This window comes from Xiphophorus hellerii, chromosome 3, assembly GCF_003331165.1.
Source record: "Xiphophorus hellerii strain 12219 chromosome 3, Xiphophorus_hellerii-4.1, whole genome shotgun sequence".
Taxonomy (NCBI): Eukaryota; Metazoa; Chordata; class Actinopteri; order Cyprinodontiformes; family Poeciliidae; genus Xiphophorus; species Xiphophorus hellerii.
In genome coordinates, this window is record NC_045674.1 from 20,885,818 (window position 1) to 20,904,680 (window position 18,863).

The window sequence follows — 18,863 nt, forward strand, 5'->3', positions numbered from 1 at the left end:
ATTCGGTAAATCATGACACTTTTAATACAAAGTTGTAACAGTGCTAGCTGTTACAATTCAAAATGTCTTCGTTATGACAACTTGACATTAACCAAGAAATCATGATCTGACATAAATTTGTTATAAAAGTATTACTGATTAAACTTTAAATATTATGTAGCTTAATGTTATTAAAGCTAAAGTTTAATCAGTAATACTTTTGTAACAAATTTATGTCAGATCATGATCATGTTAGCTGTTACAAGCTCATTTCTCATCCTATCGTAAACCTAGTGACAATATTTTTTTTCCAAAGAGATCTGAGTTATTTTTAAAACTTTATCTGCTTGAAAAACGCCTGAGGCCGTGCACATACATCTCCTAATCAAATCTTGCATCTATGCATTTAATTACTTTAAGCAGGCTTGTTATGTGTTGAACAATGACAGTGTTACCCAAAACTTATATATTTGCTTTTTATGGTATATATGATTTGACCCACAGCTACATTGACTGCTGGTGAACTTTTGTGCTAATGGTAGCTTATCCCAGATGTCTTTTCTTTTCTTGGCTTTTTCTTAATGTGGTCTTGACATATTTCAATGTTTGTCAAGCAGAAAATGTTCCTTCTGGTTCATAAACTAAGCAGAGTCAACAGATATGTGATGCTAAAGTGAAAGAAGTTCCTGTTCAGAACCGTTTTTATCATCCAGATGTTTTCTGCCTTGTAACATGGAACAGGGAAATGCTGCTGCTCTTTGTCTAATGCATGTAGCTTCCCCCTGTTTGCTTTGCATAGCATGTTGCTACAGCAAAGCCGCGGGACATGCATTAACAAAATGATTTAATCGTTTCACAAGTTACTTCAGAAAGCAGTGAGCATAAACAATGACATCAGGAAAATCATTTATTGAATTAATAGTTTATTTATTTGGGCTCACACATGTGGCTCATACTCATTCTGCTTGTTGCCTTCGGAGTGTTTACCCTGAAAGAATCTGTTTTTGTTTCTTTTTTTTTTTTTCTTTTTTGTGTTTTTCAGCGTAAAGCCAAATCTAATCTAATCACATTTTTCCATTGCCAACTGTCATTGTTTGAGGCTCATAAAAATACTGTTTACCAATTTCAGTGTTACATGTATTCATGCCTATTTACCAGTCAGGTGCAATTTTAGCTGCTATGAACAACAGGGGGCACCTTGTTTGTTGAATAACTAATCTTCCACGTTTTAGTTTTCAAATTGCAAAATCTGGTGTGTATTTCCTATTTATAACATATGACACCAATTTAAATAAAGTCAACAGTGCATGTAAATGTGCGCTAATAATTCCATTTCAGTGCAACACACAGCTCTGATTCTTTAATGGTTAAAGAATTGGCTTTTAGGTGTCCAGCAGTGCACTCGGGCTGAGCTGAAAATATTAAAAACAGCAGGAAAAGCTGGTAAAAATCAGGTAATCAGATATCATCAGAGCTCCAGCCATTTATGCTTTCAACACGTATTTGAGAACAATAAAGAAAGTAGATGAAAACCAATAAAACTGTAATCGGGTGGTCTCTAAATACAAATATTCAGTTTTCCTTTTGTGGTCACAGTGAAAAAAAAAACATTTTCATTAACCACTACGTAATGTATACTACACAGAGCAGTGAGCTCAAGCTCTTATTGATTTACTGTAATATTGTCTCCGTGCAGCTTTGCTCCTTTGGAAATGTGCAAAACATTCATGACATTTATACAAGGATAATTTATACAATGCAAAGAGCCGAGCACGGAGTGAAAAGGAAAAACTCTGTCCTCTGTAAAGTGTGCTGCAGTAGTCGGGTAGATCAGATTAACCGACAGTAATAGTGTCTTGGCTAATTTATTTATCCGTATTTCAGTGAAATAGGTCAAGATGAAAACTACAAATCTTGGTTCTGTTCCTTCCAACCTTGAACCTTCCAATCTTTTTTGTACTTATAATATATCTGCCTGGTAGATTGTTTTCGGTTTTCATCATCATCTGAAATATGCAAATAACTTCTGTTACACACAGGCTATTTTATTTTTAATTTGCAGTCTTTCGCATGTAAGGCTTAACATGAATGGATAACAGTCTGAAGTTAATGATTCAAGTTTTGCTTCCAAGACGTCTTCAGTTTTGAAAGTGTTAGTAAGGTCCTATTGGCGTTATTTTCTTTGAATGTCAAATGCCTTTTTCATCCATCTTTGGTTTTTTTGCTTTGTTTTGGTTCAATTAGATCCCAAAGGTGAATTAGTATTGGCCAGTGTTGGACAAGTTGGCCAAATATACAGAGTTCAAGACTAAGCTACTATTGAGCCAATTCCAAAAAACAGAAATTCTCTTATTTTCCAAACATCTTGATGTTGATTAGTGAAGTGGGAGTACATATAAATGTGTTATGTGTTTTCATCTGTTCCCGCCTTACTGTTGAAAAGTAAACATATTTCAGTTTCAATCAGTTGATCAGCAGTATGACAGAATGCAGGTGAAGTGGTTTTTTGTGCAGAGCGCAGTAAGAAACCACCAGCATACAGATTGTAAAATGTCTGATCATCTCACATTGTGATCGTTGTGAGCTGATCACACCAAGGTTCTGAAGCTGAAGGTTTCTTTATTAATAAGTCAGGCTGCAACTGCTTTATAACTATGTTGGAAACTTTATGAACCCACTTCTCATAAAGTTTTCCTTCTCCTCTTCATAACTCACAACAAAGCCAGGACTTCTCTTTGGCAGTCTGATTGGCTCTGAAAAATTCGCCAACCAGCCTTCATGCAGTTTGGATGTGTTTGCTCTTCTCCACAGCTTGGAGTCCCGGGACAAACCCATTTCAATAAGCTAAGGGCTGTGAAAGTGTACATTTCATTCTGGTTAGAGAAAATCTTTTTCACTGTAACCACAAAAGCAATACTGTGGTAATATCTCTTAGAGACCATCCACTTGCAGTTTTATTGGTTTCTACTTTCTTTACTGATATCAAATGCATGTTCAAAGCTTAAATGGTTGAAGTGCAGATAGTATCTGATTACCTGATCTTTACCAGCTTTTCCAACTGTTTTCAATATTTTCAACTCTGCCCACGTTCACTGTCATTTTTCTTTTCACAGTTAATGTGTCATAGATATTGTGTGTCGCAGTGGAAATAAATTATTAGCTCCTTTTGATTTCAAATTCATGTGCACTGCTAACTTTATTTAAATGGTTGTCCATAGTTAAACATATAAAACAAACAGGTGCAGCATGAGATGAGTTATTCAGCAAACCTGCTGTTGAGCAGCTAAAATTGCATCATGATTGGTATACTAACATGAATACTTTTAATACTGGCAAGTTGCAGTTGCACAGTGAGGACCTTTTGGTTGCAGAGGACTGCTGAGATGGTACCCAAAGCAACTCTGCTGCTGAGACCATTACATAAAATTCAGTGTAGCACAGTTAGGCTTGAGATCCTACATGGGTCTATTTTCTTCAAACTCTGATAACCAGACAGGGAGGCAGGCCAGCAACACATCAACCATCAGGGTGGCTTTACGTGTCCTCACTAGTCAACAGACTTCAGGGTAGATGGTGTGTGATGAGGAGTGTTATGTACTCCAGAAAACCTCTCCTAGATCCTACAGAGGCCATTCATTCTTTGGCTGATTTTTTATGTAGTGGTGACATTTCAGCCTGGTCTGAGGGGGACCTAAAGATTTCAGACGATGTTGATGTCTTGCACACAAGGTTTTTTTTTTTATTAGTTATCCAGTTTTTCCTAACCTTTTACAGGGTTTTTTTTACTTTGTTTCTTTTTTTTCTCCAACTATTGATAAAATCTCCAGTTGTTTTGGTGTAAGACATTGGAACTGGAGTGTCTTCTTAATAGTCAACTGTTTGTTTCCTGCGAAGTGGGATTATTTAGCATTTTTATGTTTTTAATGCTCATGTTTTTAATTCAATTTCAAATAAATATGTTTGTTACAAAACCGAGCAACACCAGGAATTTATAGTTCTCTCTCTGAGTTCCATCTATGGGCTGATAAGGATAAAGTAACCTGTCTGAAACCAAAACTATTCTCATTGAGAAGTTCTCTGAGTCACTTTCTGACTTGTTCACAGATGCTCGTGCCTTTGCTGGCTTATGTGCTGAATACTGAATATTGTATTGTCAAAAACCTGGTGAATTTGGCTGCAGGAGGATTGGCACAGAATATTAAGAAAGAAACTAGCAGAACAAATGAGACTCTGACCAACACATGTTCTCCTGTCTCAGAATCTGTTTTTTATCATTATATAGTTTTTTCGTCTAGTTTGTTTCCCTTCTAAAACTGAACGAGGACAGTTTCCACATATTGCCCATACTGAAAGGCAATCAGCCTCAAACTTCAGGAAAAATCCAAACTGAAATGAAAGGATTAGTTGGGCCTCAGGTTAAGTTGTTTTCCAGTAATCTGAGGCAGTGTTCAGTATCCAAATTCTACGTTCAACACAGATATGTTTCAGGTTAAACAAGCCATAAATGCTCTTGCATAAAACCACCATAATATTAGTATAAATCATTTGTAATGTGTCGTACAACCAGACAGCTGGCCTCCAGATGAAAGCTGAAGCTGCAATTAATTTAAAGGAATAAAGAGAACGCACCTACTAATAATCATCATTTTAAATACCTATGAACAAATGTATTTTCTAAAATGCTAAAGTTAAGAGAATTAACTTGTTTATACAATGCATCTAAAATCAAAAGTGACCAGAGGTTCGAGGTGTACAGGTTTTTACTGGGTCTGGTACTAAAGCAGTACCCACTCAGTTTGGTTTTATTAATATCCTAATTGTTTTCCATTACAATAAAAATAGAAAAATGTACTAAATGACTCATAGTAAACGGAGCATTGAGAGACAATATGCTGAATGTATTAAACCATCTTTCTGTCAGGGTCAGCCGGGTAACAGCGGACCTCAGGGAAGACAAGGACCTTCTGGACCCATCGTAAGGCTGCTTTCATTTCAGTTCTGTCATCTTTTTGTCCCGACTTCAGCCACTTCCTCTTGATTTTTTTTTCACTTTTCTCTCAGGGATCTCCAGGAGCTCCTGGAGTCCCAGGGCCCAATGGACCAGCGGGGCCTCTAGGTGAACAAGGACTGCCTGTGAGTTAAGATTATTTTCCTTTAAATGACGTTTCAACCCCCCAAAAGCAACTTTAATTTAACATCTAAATATTTTTTGTTTAATGACTCTTTGGTTTGTTTTGAGACACTTGTTCGGCCAGACCACACGAACAGTTAACAAATAGAAAGTAAAGATGCATCTAATTAATTTTGATTTGATTCTCTATGCCAACTTTGTCAAAACTTTAATCTGACATTAATAACTTTAGCTGATTTCAGTTTCATTTTAATTTGCTAATCTGTTTAATAGCACTCAACATATTTTTCTAAACTTCCTGCTATGAGCAGGTATGTATTGTGCTATTAATTTAAAATGGAGGCAACATTTTCTGTTTTATGCTGTCTTTATGTCACCGATTAGCAGTAACTATAAACAGAAGCCTCATTTTATATTCCCAGAACAATAGCCAGGGTGCTGTGGTGGTGCAGAGGATGAGCACAACCCACATAATGGGGCCTCAGTCCTCAACGCGGTCGTTTCAGGTTGGGCCTGGTGACCTTTGCTGCATGTCTTCTCTCTGTCTCTCTTCACCTACTTTCTTGTTTTAGCACGTTCATTAAAGGGTCGCTAGAGCCAAAAAAAAAAGAAAGAGAATGTACATTACCTCACAAATTTAGATTACCTGAACTTTTCACTCATCAGTCTGTTTTACTGAGATTTTACGTGAAAAAGCAAAACAGAAGAGTGCGCTGTGAAAACGTAAAGATATTAGCAGTGTGGCGTGCATTCATTCCCTCTGAGTCAATTCCTCTTATGGTTTTCTATGAGCAAGGGTTTCCTTTCTGCCACTCGTACATAAACACCAGTTTAGTAGAATAAAGAACCAATAGTTCAACTTTTGTGTTCATTGATCTTCATGATTCTGCTCAAATGTTCTCTAACAAATCTGAGGTCAGATTTATACTGAGATTAAGTTACACACGTGTACCAAATAAGTTAATTCAGAGGCTACTTGTTGCACTAGGACTTATTTAGGGGTGTCAGAGTAGAGAAGACTCAATATAAATATACTCAAAACCAGTGTAAAACATTGTAAAATATATATATATATATATATAAAAAACATTTATTAGTTTATAGACATCCTAGTTCTGCACTATTAAGGTGAAATCCCACCTTAATTAAAAGTTAGTTATATGAATACTTTTTCAAGACACTGCAGTGTTATTATTGATATAGTAATAAGGGGCTTAGATTCCTCAAATGATTTTTTTTCTTTACAGTCTAACATGAGTCAGCGTTCATGCCTTCATGTTTTGTTTTGCCTTTAAAAATAAAACGAATTAGCACAAGCAGCACAACATACACAAGGACACTGAATAGACTTCGAGACGATTCGAACTATGTGTGGCGCTAACCATAACAGATGACGCCGCGGTGCTGCTGACAGCTAATCTAGTCCTGGGTCAGCTCTCTAGGCCAGCAGCAAGTTTGGCTCGTGGAGTCGATCCATAAATCACTGACACCCTCCCCATCGTGCACACATTTAAAAACACACTCACAGATCCATAAAAACATATCTATAAGAGATTGGATCTGCTTTTTGTCCAAGATACAAATAAAATCCATATGAATTTCTGCACCTCCTAAAAGTATTAACTTTGAAACTTCAAATTATGATTATTTTACTGATTCTGTTTTTGTTTCTATCTATATAGTTTATTTTTATGTTGTTTATATCCTAAATACAATCATCCAAGTGAATCAAGAGGGAATTTGTCCAACTAGGTTTGCTAAGTTGGACATATCGAACCACACTGAGAACTTAATTAGAGAGCAATAGATTTATATGCGTGAAAGCTTAATAGCATTTAAAGCCGGAAAGGGACAGATCTTCAGTTTCTGGTCTTGGTCGACCAAAATGAAACCCAAACAGCTGTTTTTAGGAAAGAGACGGTGCATCTGGAAATGCTCTGCTTCATCTATCAAGGTCAGTAATGATGAAACTTTGGGATTAACCTTTTAATGGAGATGAACCTAGCAGATTTGGTTTACTGTTTCATCAGCTCTCCTTGGGCCATATACAAATAAGTGTGCCAGACTGTCAAAGCTCCCGCTGACATCCCTATTCTGCGTCAGACGTGAATCAGGGGCTGACTCTGAATGCGGTTTACAGTCATCCAACCACCTGGAGAGTCTTTTTGAAATTGATCTTGCTTGACCTGATGGTAAGCTGCCTCAGGTTTGCCAACTTTGAAAGAAATGAGCTCAACAATCTTCTTGGGAGTGCTTAATCAGTTCACGTTTGACACCAGAGAGAGAGAGAGAGAGAGAGAGAGAAGGGGGCCAGGGGAGGGATCTGAAACTCAAGATTTACAGTAAAAATATTTTGAATCCTCTTCTTGGAGAAACCCTACACATGCGTGGAGTAAAGGAAAGTCAGCTTTGATCAATAATAAATCAGATTTTTATGAACGGTGTTCACATTGCCATTATGTAGCGTGGGTTTCCGTGTCAACCTGATAAGACGGCAGACATTTATGTGCCTGGAAAGACTCGTATGATCCTGGCTCACCGAAGAGGTCCAAGACGAGAACTTTTACTGTTCAGGTTGGCTCCTTCGTCCAGCAGCTGTGTCAGACGTTGGCTAGACCTTTCCTATCATCGGCTGATTTATATGCGGTTAATTTTTTAACACAATTGTCGCCCTTGCACACAAGCACAATCAGACAGCCGGTGGGGGTGGTGGTGGTGGTCAAGAGCATTTTTCCACTCAAAATAAACAAGTCTTCATTTAAAAGTGGCAACAACTTTTGAATGAAGTAGTTACAGCTTTTTTATTTAACGGACGGAGCCCTGTGGCCAGGAAATATGTCTTTTATATGCCTCTGGATTACAATGACTGATTTGCTCATGCTTGGCGTATGTGTTCTGCTTCTCCTTGGTTTTACAGTGTTGACAATAGCAGAAAGTATATTTATCCAAAGCCCAGATGTCAGTTTCTGTGAACTATAAACTTTGAGGCTTATTGCATTGAATTTGTCCCAATCTTTTATGTTTCAGTAAAGCCAATGAGACAAAAGATAAGGCGCTGTAAAGAAAAGAACTGATAAGAGTGACAAATGGTGACATTTGTGAGAAGGAAATAAAATGGCTCTTTCTGAGGGACATGCGTGTTATGAATGACTAGACACCAAACTTAGAGACTTTTGTGAAGTATTTTTTAAAAATCATTAAATAAATTTTAATATTGGACAAACATAACCTAAGTTAATACTAAATTCCAGTTTTGAGCAATAATTTTATCTAAAAAGGGCAAAGAAGCTCATCAAACAAACTGTCTCAGGTAAAATAATTGTTTCCTAAACTTAATAACTAATTGTGTCACCCTTTTTTTGCGACAACTGTTGCAACCCTTCTCAGATTTTTAGATGTCAACAATTTCATTTTTCGTCTGATCTTGAAGTTCTGACATTGGACACGATGTGTAGCATTTTGAAGTATTTTGGCCTACTTGATGTTGTCAGGCAGGTTCTATTTAAGTGATTTCTTGATCCTGCATGTCAGACTGTAATCTTACATAAGGACTGAAAGTGAAAATTTATCTCAATTTTCAAGAAATATGCTTAAACTCAGTGAGTCAATGATTCAACAAGAAGACAATTTCTTTTTCAGATGGGGGCAAATTTGCTTGAAAAGCTTTTTTCCCCTTAACAGATGCAATCCTTATTTTAAATGTCTATTTTGTGCTTACTTTTTACTGTTTTGTCATCTTAGCCTGATATGTGTTTGATGATCTGAAACATTAGCTCTGATGAAAAAGCTAAAGCAACAGAAATCTGAAAGGAGGTAAATATTTCCCCACATCACTGTATCCTAAATAAATGTTATTTTCTCCCTGTGCTTTCATCTTTTCAGGGTCTTGCTGGTACCAAAGGCGATAAAGGAGAAAGAGTAAGCTACTCAATCTGTACACTTGAGCTGCTGTTAGAGCGATATTCCAGTGGACATGTTGTTCCTTTTCTTCTCTAAAACCCTCAAAGTTTTTCACTTATGGCCCCTGCTCTTTCTAGAAGAAATCCCATTTCTTCCTGTTTCTGGCTCCTTAACTCAATCAGGCAGCTTTTTCTGTACCGTATCTTCATGCTTGTTTAGAGCGAACCAAATCAAATCGGTGTTCATGGAGCACCAAGGGCAGTGTCTGGATTTTTGCTGACAAAAGCGAGGACGTCAGCGCCAGCGGCTTTGTAAGACACGCTACTCGCCGTCTTGAATCAAACCTCAATGTTGGGGACGTTTGTACCTCGACGCAACTAATTTTAGCTTCAAGAACCAAGATGAAAGGCGTTTAAAAAGAAAATGAGAAGATTTTTTTCCTCAGAACTGCGTTTCTGTGAGTTGGCCCAGTTCTCCTCAAAGATGGTGGTAATCTGATCAGGATGTTTTTTACACTTTTGGTCAGCCCTTCAGCTGACCTTTATCTGTCTTCTAGTCACAAATAGGAGCAGCTGATCTTATTTAAATCCCTCTAATGGAGTTTTAAGAAGCGATCAAACATTGCATTCCTCGTAAAAGAACATAGAAACCTAAAATCGCTCATGTTGTTAGATTATTTTGCATCTCATAAAAGATCACATTTGTTAATGGATTTCCCACAGAATGATTCACTAAACAAAAAGATATTTTTGTCTTTTGTTTCTGTTCCTTAATATGCAAATATAGAATTAACATTCCAGATACCTCAAGAGTTAAGTTTGGCTTATTAAAGATGCAGCTCTGAATTAAAATTAAGAGACCATTTAAAATGATCAGTTTCTCTGATTTTACTTTTTACAGATATATGTTTGAATAAAATGAACATTGTTCTTTTATTCTGTGAACTGTCAACATGTCTCTGAAATGCCAAGCAAACATTTTGTATTTATTTGCAGAAAATGAGAAATGGTCAAAATAACAAAAGATGCAGTGCTTTCAGACCTCAAATAATGCAAAGAAAACAAGTTCATTTTCATTTAGAAACAACAATACTAATGTTTTAACTCAGGAAGAGTTCAGAAGGTTTTCAATGGGGTTCAGTGCAGTGGGCTCTTCATTTTTTCCAGAACTTCATCTAGATTTTCAGCATGGAAATGAGAAGTGTTTTTAAATATATCATTTTTGTGAAATATAAATGTAAAAGAATCAGCTTGGAATGAAGGTTGGCAGTGCTAATTAAACACCATTTAGATCTCACCCACCCATTAATCAACCTCTGGTCTGACGGTTAATGTCCCCATGGCTGCTCAGATGGAAAAGTGCCATTTGTCTGCAGTGTGTAGATCTGTCTGTTTGTTCTTCAGGGTGATGTGCAGTCCCAAGCAGCAGTGAGAGCAATTGCACGGCAAGTCTGTGAACAGATTATCCAAAGTGAGTACTTGTTGAATTTATTTATTTTATTTTATTTTTTTTGTAATAAACTTTCCATAAATCTGTGGTTTTAAAAATTTTCCTTACCGTTTCTGCTTCTTCTAGGTCATTTCTCTCGCTATAATTCCATCTTGAACCAGATCCCTCAACAGTTTTCAGGATCGGTCCGAACTGTGACGGGGCCGCCGGGCGAGCCGGGCAGGAGAGGCCCTCCCGGGCCCCAGGGAGAGCAAGGCGCCCCTGGCAGACCCGGTTTCCCCGGTACTAATGGTCAGAGCGGACAACCGGGTGAAAGAGGTGAGATAAGTAGATGCTTTCATGGAAAAAATAAAATACTGATGCTTTCCCCTGATGAACTTGTACTGAATTATTCAAATCATATTTTGCCTAGTTTTGTGTTTATGTAAAATGAATATTTAAAGTTTTTTAAAAATCTAATCTTAAAAAAGCAATTTGTGCTTAGAAATAACTTGGGAAACCTCTACATTTATTCTTACTTAAATGGCTGATAATATATCCAGACAGATGAATAAGATGAGAATAATGTTACTCATCATTTTGAAGGAGGTTTGCCCTTTTTACTCCTCACACATTTAACTACTCGAAAGTGAACAAAAAAAGATCAATACTTAGAGGAATTTGAAACCACCCACTGAAATATTTGGAAAATCAATCAGAACTGGAAGACCTTGAAAACAATTATTTATCAGAATGTTGGCCCTGCTTAAGGACTGATGGACGAGGTGTAAACCACAGTTCATACCATGGGAACAACAGAAATCATTAGCAATCAGGACTTTGACAATTGAAGCGACTTTTAGTATCTCTGCTAAGAAATATGCTGCTTAGTTTGATTTTTAGATAGATAGATAGATAGATAGATAGATAGATAGATAGATAGATAGATAGATAGATAGATAGATAGATAGCATTTATTGTCATTGAACAGAATTCAACAAAATTTCCATTGCAGCTCCCGTGCAAAAGGTCAAATATATACAGTAAAAATAAGCAAACACACAATAATAATAATAACAATATATACAACTAAAGGCACTCAACCACACCAAAGAAGTAGCAGCAGGTCCAATTATAGCAAAGTACAGATAATGTGACAGTGCAAAGTGCAGAACAATATGGCTGTGTGGGGGTGGGGGATATATATGTGTGACTGCGAGGTTATGATATGTGTGGGAGGGGGGGGCGGCAGGGAGTAATGGCTCTGACGGCTGTGGGGAAGAAACTGTTTCTCAGTCTATTTGTTGTAGTCCGTATATTCCTGTACCGCTTGCCTGATGGCAGCGGCACAAACAGTCTGTGGCCCGGGTGGCTGGGATCCATGGCTATGGATCCAGCTCTCTTCTTGACCCGGTCTGTGTAGATGGAGTCCAGGTCTGGGAGGGGGCATCCCACAATGCCTTGTGCTGTTCTCACCACCCGTGTCAGCTGTTTCCTCTCCAGTGCTGTGCAGCTACCATACCACACAGTCATGTTGAGGCAGAGGATGCTCTCGATCATCGCCCTGTAAAAGTTCACGAGCAGCTGTGAGGAAAGTCCAGCCCGTCTCAGTTTCCTGAGGAAGAAGAGCCTTTGTTGTGCTTTCTTCACCAGGTGGGAGGTGTTTGTGTTCCAGGAGAGGTCAGACGTGATGTGGAGGCCCAGGAACTTGATGTTGTCCACACGTTCCACCACTTCTCCATCTATGAGAAGGGGAGTGTGATCCGTCCTCCTGGACCTTCTGTAGTCCACAATGACCTCCTTGGTCTTCCCTGTGTTCAGCACCAAGTTGTTGGCTGAACACCACTGAGTGAGCTGCAGAATCTCCTCTCTGTAGTGGGTCTCGTTGTTGTCTGAAATGAGACCCACTACTGTTGTGTCGTCCGCGTACTTCACGACTGTGTTGGTGGGGTGGATGGCCACGCAGTCGTTTGTAAACAAACTTGTGTCCCCTGCCTGCTCACATCAAAAGAACAACTTAAATAAATCGATACCGCTCATTCTAAATGTTCCCCATGCCTGATTTTACTTAATTTAATAGTTTGTATATCAGTCATTTTCACCCATTAAACCTCATGTACAGTATTGGATAAAGGTCATGATGAACTATATTGTTGTATTGTTCTAATGGCTAAATTACTGTTAAAGCCTTTTGATCTGCTGTTCTCAGACATTTCTTCTTACTTCCTTCTTCTCACTTGATAACATAACTAATCACTACTATCTTTTTATTTGGCAAAGTGTTCTGTGCTGATATGTGATGGCATTATTCATTGCTACGCTCTCAGTTGCCTTGTTATTGGTTTTTTTATCTTTTATTTTTAAGATCTAACTCCAAAAAATCACTAAATACTCATTTAATGTTCATATAACAAGGGTATATTTAAGTGCTAGCTTGTAGCACTCAAATTAAAATGTCAGAATCAACAGTATGGTTTCTACTACCGCCATCAAAACTTCAACCAAGTGCTTTACATGGATGAAGAACAAATACAAACCATGGATATGCTGGGAGACATTCAGCAGACCTTTCTGCTAACACTGCTTCTTTGTCTGGGAGTCATTCTGCTTGTTTGCTGTATTTTGTGGTTTGCTCCCTCAAATCACATTAAAGACAGTAACTTCAGTATCCATGATGTCATTCCTTTACTATACTAGGTCCTTAGAGGACAGACGGCGTTTATGAGTCTCTGTCCTAATCACTGAGACATGTAACCCATGCTAAAAAAAAACAAAAAACAAAGAAACATTTGAATGCAGCCTAGATGCACATAAAGAGCTGGAACAATTAAAAACTGCTGAATGTCTGTCCAGCTATGACTCGTCTTCATCAGGGGTGGAGTCCTTTGACTCTTTCCAGTAAAACGTCAAAGCTGTTGCCACTGGTCCTCCACGCACATAAAAACCACATTACAGTTTAAAGGCTTAACCTGTAACTGCACTCAGACAAAATCGTGCAACATAAGAAACTCGTTTATTTTTATGCATCAGTTAAAAAAAGTTAATGCACGGACTCTCAAAACTGAGAAGGGCTCTTTATCCGAGGCTATGACATTCATTTTCTCCATTAGAACAGTCATAAAAGAAATGGGACAAAAAAATCCGCAGATCAGATTTTAATGTGATTCTATAATATTTGCAAAAGGACACATTAAATCGCTCAAACAGGCTGCGTTTCAGGACAGCAAGCTGCCTGGAGACGCGATTTATTCAGCTCATTTTCACAAAAAACAAACATGATACTGATTTTGAAATAAAAAGCGTTTTAGTCACTGGTTCAATATGTAGCCACATTAAAGTCTGTTAGCAAGGAGTCTTTGATTCCTGCCTGTGAAATCTAATAGTGAAAAAAAACATGACATGTGACGGTTATATTCATTTCTATTTCAGGAGTTATATTCATTCTTTTTCCCAAAATAAAAAAAATATGTACATAAAAAATAATGAGAATGAAAATGAACCAAGCCAGCAGAGAACAAAAGCTAACGGGAACGCTATATCTCACTTTAACACGTGACAAGAATCAGTCAGGACAACAGTATTGATGGCTTGACGTCTCCAGCTAGATTGTAAATTCATAAGGCAAAGATGGAGATGTTGCTTTGTCCAGGGAGGAGGAGGAAGTCAGGAGACATGTTGTCCTTGACGCCCAAATCTACCAGCACTCTACCCAAGAAATTCAAAGATGTTTTCACAAACCATGTCATTTTCCATGTGGTGAATGATCATTTGTGACAAAAACTGACATTTTTTGTCATCCATGTTGATGTTATTTATGCTCCAATTCTGACCAGCATTATTACATTGACATGTACAACAAACACCCATTTCTGGGAAAAAATTGTTACCAGAATAGTTTACATCAGTGAGGCAAACAGTGAAGATGTGAAACAGAAGAAGTGAATGGAAGCAGATGAAAATCTCACTTTCCTACACATGTTCAGTTCATGTTTCTCTCATGAGTGTTTTAAGTACACTATAGTAATTGTGAACACTTTCGTTCATGCTCCTTGAAATGCTTTAGTCCATGTGGAGTTAGTTTTTCCTCACAAAAACATGTGGCTTAACCCTAAGAAATGTAACATTTCAAGCTAATGTTACATATGTTGTTGTTGGATGATTCACTGAACAGAGTGAAAAACTGAGTTAGTCCAGCAGCTGATTACTGTAGGTAAACTCATGTAGGAGTATTTAAAGAGTGGGCTGATCCATGGACAAGACATTTTATACTGACACAAGCCATTGTGAATTAAAAAGCAATGTTATCCACAAACACATCGATCCTCTGACTTTTGTTGCAACTAGGCCTCTGTCAGTATTTTGTCCTCATCGCTCGGCTTTTTATGTTCGTACCTTGAAGAGATCGTTCTTTTTGCTTCATAATCCTCGGGTAAAAAGTGGTTTGAAAGTGTAATCTTACTGAGTATCTGAGGAGAAAGGGTTTATATTTTATTCTTTTCTCATGTTGACAGTAAGTAGTCACTCATCCATTCAACATATTCCTGTTAAAAACATTTTTTTCTCAAAACCTTTTTCTCTTTACCACAGTAGGCAGCTATGCTCTGCAGTTTCAGGCGACCTGTCGCCATCCAGTGCCTTTCCTGTTTCCGAGAGGCGTGACTGTGAAGGCTCTTTTTGTGTCAGAAAAGTGATTTGAAAGAATTTGTTAATTCCTTCTTTAGGCTCTTATTTATATTTGCGGTGTAAGATAAAATTCAGAAGCTAAAGCTCTACTTATACCACAACAAATTTTCTCAGGTTTTTTAAAACCTCAAACTCTGTGTTTCCAGGTTTGCCAGGTGAAAAGGGAGAGAGGGGGAGTCCAGGCGTTGGGAGTCAGGGACCTCGAGGACCACCCGGTGCACCCGGTAAGACACAACACAGTCCTGTTCATGATTATAGATTATTGAGAGCCCTCTGTTTTTGCTTTTCCAAAAACAACCAACATATGACCTTGTAAACTTATTCTGTCCATGGGGATAATTTCTTATGTCCAGACAAAATGTTTGTGCATTGGTCTTATTGTGTAGCTTTTAAACAAAACCAGAATGCGGCCGATATTAAAACAAGAACTGAGGTTAGTCACAGCCGTAATGCTTTTAGGATTCACTCTCTACTGATTCTCAAAGAGAGGAAGGCGAGCAGACATTTCAGTCCATGAATGTGATGCTCTGTATTGATTTTACTGCGTGCGGTGTGGAATTTGAGGTTTGTGTTATAAAAATATGTCAGTGCTGGTATTTTCAGCCATACCGTGATCGATACTTACAAGAAGACAAACTTTAACTGAAACTTTTCCACGGTTACATTACTGGAGAGGCAAAACATATTCGAACATATATCAAGCCTCAGTGTTTTTAGAGGAAGGTTTATTCTCTGTGCTTTTCTTAAATAACTGTGGGATAATAATTTTTGCACTTGGCAAAAGAAACTACCTTTAAAATATTGATATCCGATTCCCGCAGACTGCTGAGCAGTCCTAGCGGAGCAGTTTGTCCTGTGAAATCATCAAACAGAGGCCTGGGGCTAGATTTCAGCTCGGAGCTGCGTCGTTCCTGTTCCTGCCCTCAGGACATTCGCTATCATACTCTGTTATCCGGATAACGACAAGCAGCCATTTGTAGCTCACTAATTCTTTATATCATGTTGTTAAATCCGCAGAGGCTGAAGCTTTTTCGTAATAGTGACAGGGTGTACCTTTGGTGCGCTGTTTGTTGCTTTTTTTTTTCTTACATTTTCTCACCAGGTGTCTCGCTGCTGCAGTCTTTGTACCAAAATGTCAAACCACTTTCCATGCACGACCTACCCCCACGTCTTTAAATATTTCTCCATCTTCAGGCCTGCCAGGCGAAGGTCGGGCAGGCAGCCAGGGCCCACCTGGTCAGCCCGGAAGCCCGGGTATGGCTGGCAGGCCTGGAAATCCAGGAGCTACGGGACCAACTGGACCACCAGGATACTGTGACCAGAACTCGTGTCTGGGATACAATGTTGGAGGTAAATATTATCCATTCATCCCTGAACTACCTTTTGGATTTCTTTTTCAAACTGGAAACAAAATAGGACAATTACATTATAACTGCTGGCCTGTTAGGGCTTCAGGCATTTTTATAGACAGACTATGGTTTAAACCCTGTGGATGACTACCGGATGGGGATGAGGGTGTGGGGGGCCGCCCAGCTGGAGGCATCACATGGGAGTGTGCCTAAGAAGCAGAATAACGTCATGACATGCGTGGATGTGATTTTTGTGGGAAGACAATAGAAACCGGATGGTTCTCTGTTCCTTTTTTTTTTAAATTCCCACCTCAGAAATGTGAGAGAAACGTGGATTTAATAATATTAAGGTTTGGATCCAATTCTGCAGATGTGTAAACACACACATACTGACAGAGTACAAGGCAGAATATGATCTGGCAGCTGAAGCCGAAATAACATTTTGACTGGAACATTCTGTTTTTATTATGTCTTATCTTTTTTTTCATAAAACACGAAATATGCAGACATTTTAAAATATTTAGCGGCGTTTCTTTAAACTGGAATGCATCCTTATTTGTACCGTCGTCGTCTCTGAGCGGTGTTACTCATATCTACTGAGAATATCTACTGCTCTTGTTGTTCCAAAACATTGTTGCCAGTCTGGCCTTAATGTGTCTTTCCATTTAATAAAATGTTAGAAAAGGCAGCGACAGTCTGCCCTCAGATAGTTACTGCTCTTGTAAAGTTCTCAGAGTTGGACATGCATCCGACTTTTATTGTTGGAAGTTTATTCATTCATGCCCACACAGACAGATTAAGGACTTAACAGGTCAACGCTATTTGTCTGTGTTGAAATCTAATAAAATATGCTCGTGCACAGACCCGGGCCCATACACGGAGGCATGCACAGCATCTCTGAATATTCATATGGATGATGATCTTGCAGGCTTCTGAAAAGTGCACAGCTACAAGCCGTTGCAGCTACGATGTCGTATATCATCTGTGAAAAGTAGCGGATGGATGAGACATCATTTTATCCATCAAAGCAGATTTATTTAAATAGATTCAACTCTCGATTGTTTTTTCCCCCCATTTTGAGTTTAAGAGTCTCATCTGCTGCTTTGAACAATACAAGGTTTAAACCAAGCCTCCCTACTCAACCACTTCAAAGGCAGAGTTCAGTTTAGAAAGTTTTCATTTTGCTTAACATTTTTCATTTTAAGTGAATGTTTTCCTCCCTGCCAACCAATTACGCTGCATACAGTTTTTTTTTCTTTTTCAGTTCGTATTTTAAAAGCCAAATCCAATTTTTGAGACATTTAACTGGTACATATTATTGTTATTTACTTTATTGATATTGTACCAATTTAAAAAAATAACCCAGTAATTGCTCGTAAGTAAAGATTTGATTTGGAAACAATGAAACATGTGGATTAGAGGGAAAAACAATGGGTTAGAGAAAGAATAAAAATAAAGAAATATAAATGAATTGTGAAATAAATGGATTTAATTGTATTCACAACATTAAAGTTGCTTTGATTATAGATCTTAAGTTTAGACCAAAGATAAAATATGTTGTCTGTATACGTGTGGCTTTATAAATATATTAAATAGGACATTTCACAGACTTTTGTCTTGAAATAAACCTTCTTCCAGCCTCATTAACATTCCACCACTGCATATAAAGCCTAGTGGTGGAGCTATTAGGATCTGGGGTTGTTTAGCTTGTCTTGTAACCAATCATAATTCAACACATAATGAGGAAGACTACCTCAGATCTCTTCAGCATAACGTCCGACCAGACAGGTAAAACAAGAGAACACAGTGCTGCCAGCCTCACGATAACCTGTTTGGAGAGGATATAAAGCAAGATTAAACACAATCTTCTACTATTATTGTACCCAATATTTAGATTTCAGTGCTAGCTGTGCTCTGGATGCATAGAAAACATCTGAGGCTGCTGCTTGATAGACCATCCCTTTGAACATTTTACCCTCCAGCAGATAATTTTTTTAGATTCAAGTTACACTTGAATGTTGACTCAAGAAAAAACTGCTGACAGGTTCTTTCAAACTTTATGCTTGGGTGTACAAAACTAACAAATTTCTTCTGAATTTACAACTTGTGTCCCTCATTTCATTTTCTGCGACAGACATTTTTATTTAAGCTTTCTAATAAGCAGAAAGAAAAATAGGGACTTGACACAGTCTTGTTCTTGTATTGCTCAATGAATTTCTGAAGGTTTGAGTTTCCTTTCTGTAAAAGAAATGGTCTCGGATTTGTTTGTTCACTTCCTAAATCTTAACCCAGCAGTTTTGAAATGGTTTGTCTGGATGTCTTCGGTGTCTTTGGGTTTTCCGTCTTCATGTGAGGTAAACTTCTCCTCTTTCTCTCCTCCTCCCTTCCCCCGC

At 38.1% G+C, this 18,863-nt stretch overlaps 1 protein-coding gene across 3 annotated transcripts in view; it reads left to right on the plus strand.

Annotated features, from left to right (window-relative positions):
• The window catches only part of LOC116717697 (collagen alpha-1(XIV) chain-like), a 125,847-nt gene that overhangs the window by 106,467 nt on the left and 517 nt on the right, over positions 1-18,863 (plus strand). For all 3 annotated transcript variants that reach the window (XM_032559246.1, XM_032559248.1, XM_032559247.1), the window contains 7 exons: positions 4,901-4,954; positions 5,041-5,112; positions 8,993-9,028; positions 10,414-10,480; positions 10,586-10,777; positions 15,268-15,345; positions 16,316-16,471. In XM_032559246.1, the coding sequence (XP_032415137.1) occupies positions 4,901-4,954; positions 5,041-5,112; positions 8,993-9,028; positions 10,414-10,480; positions 10,586-10,777; positions 15,268-15,345; positions 16,316-16,471 (655 nt within the window). The remainder of the gene's footprint in view (positions 1-4,900; positions 4,955-5,040; positions 5,113-8,992; positions 9,029-10,413; positions 10,481-10,585; positions 10,778-15,267; positions 15,346-16,315; positions 16,472-18,863) is intronic.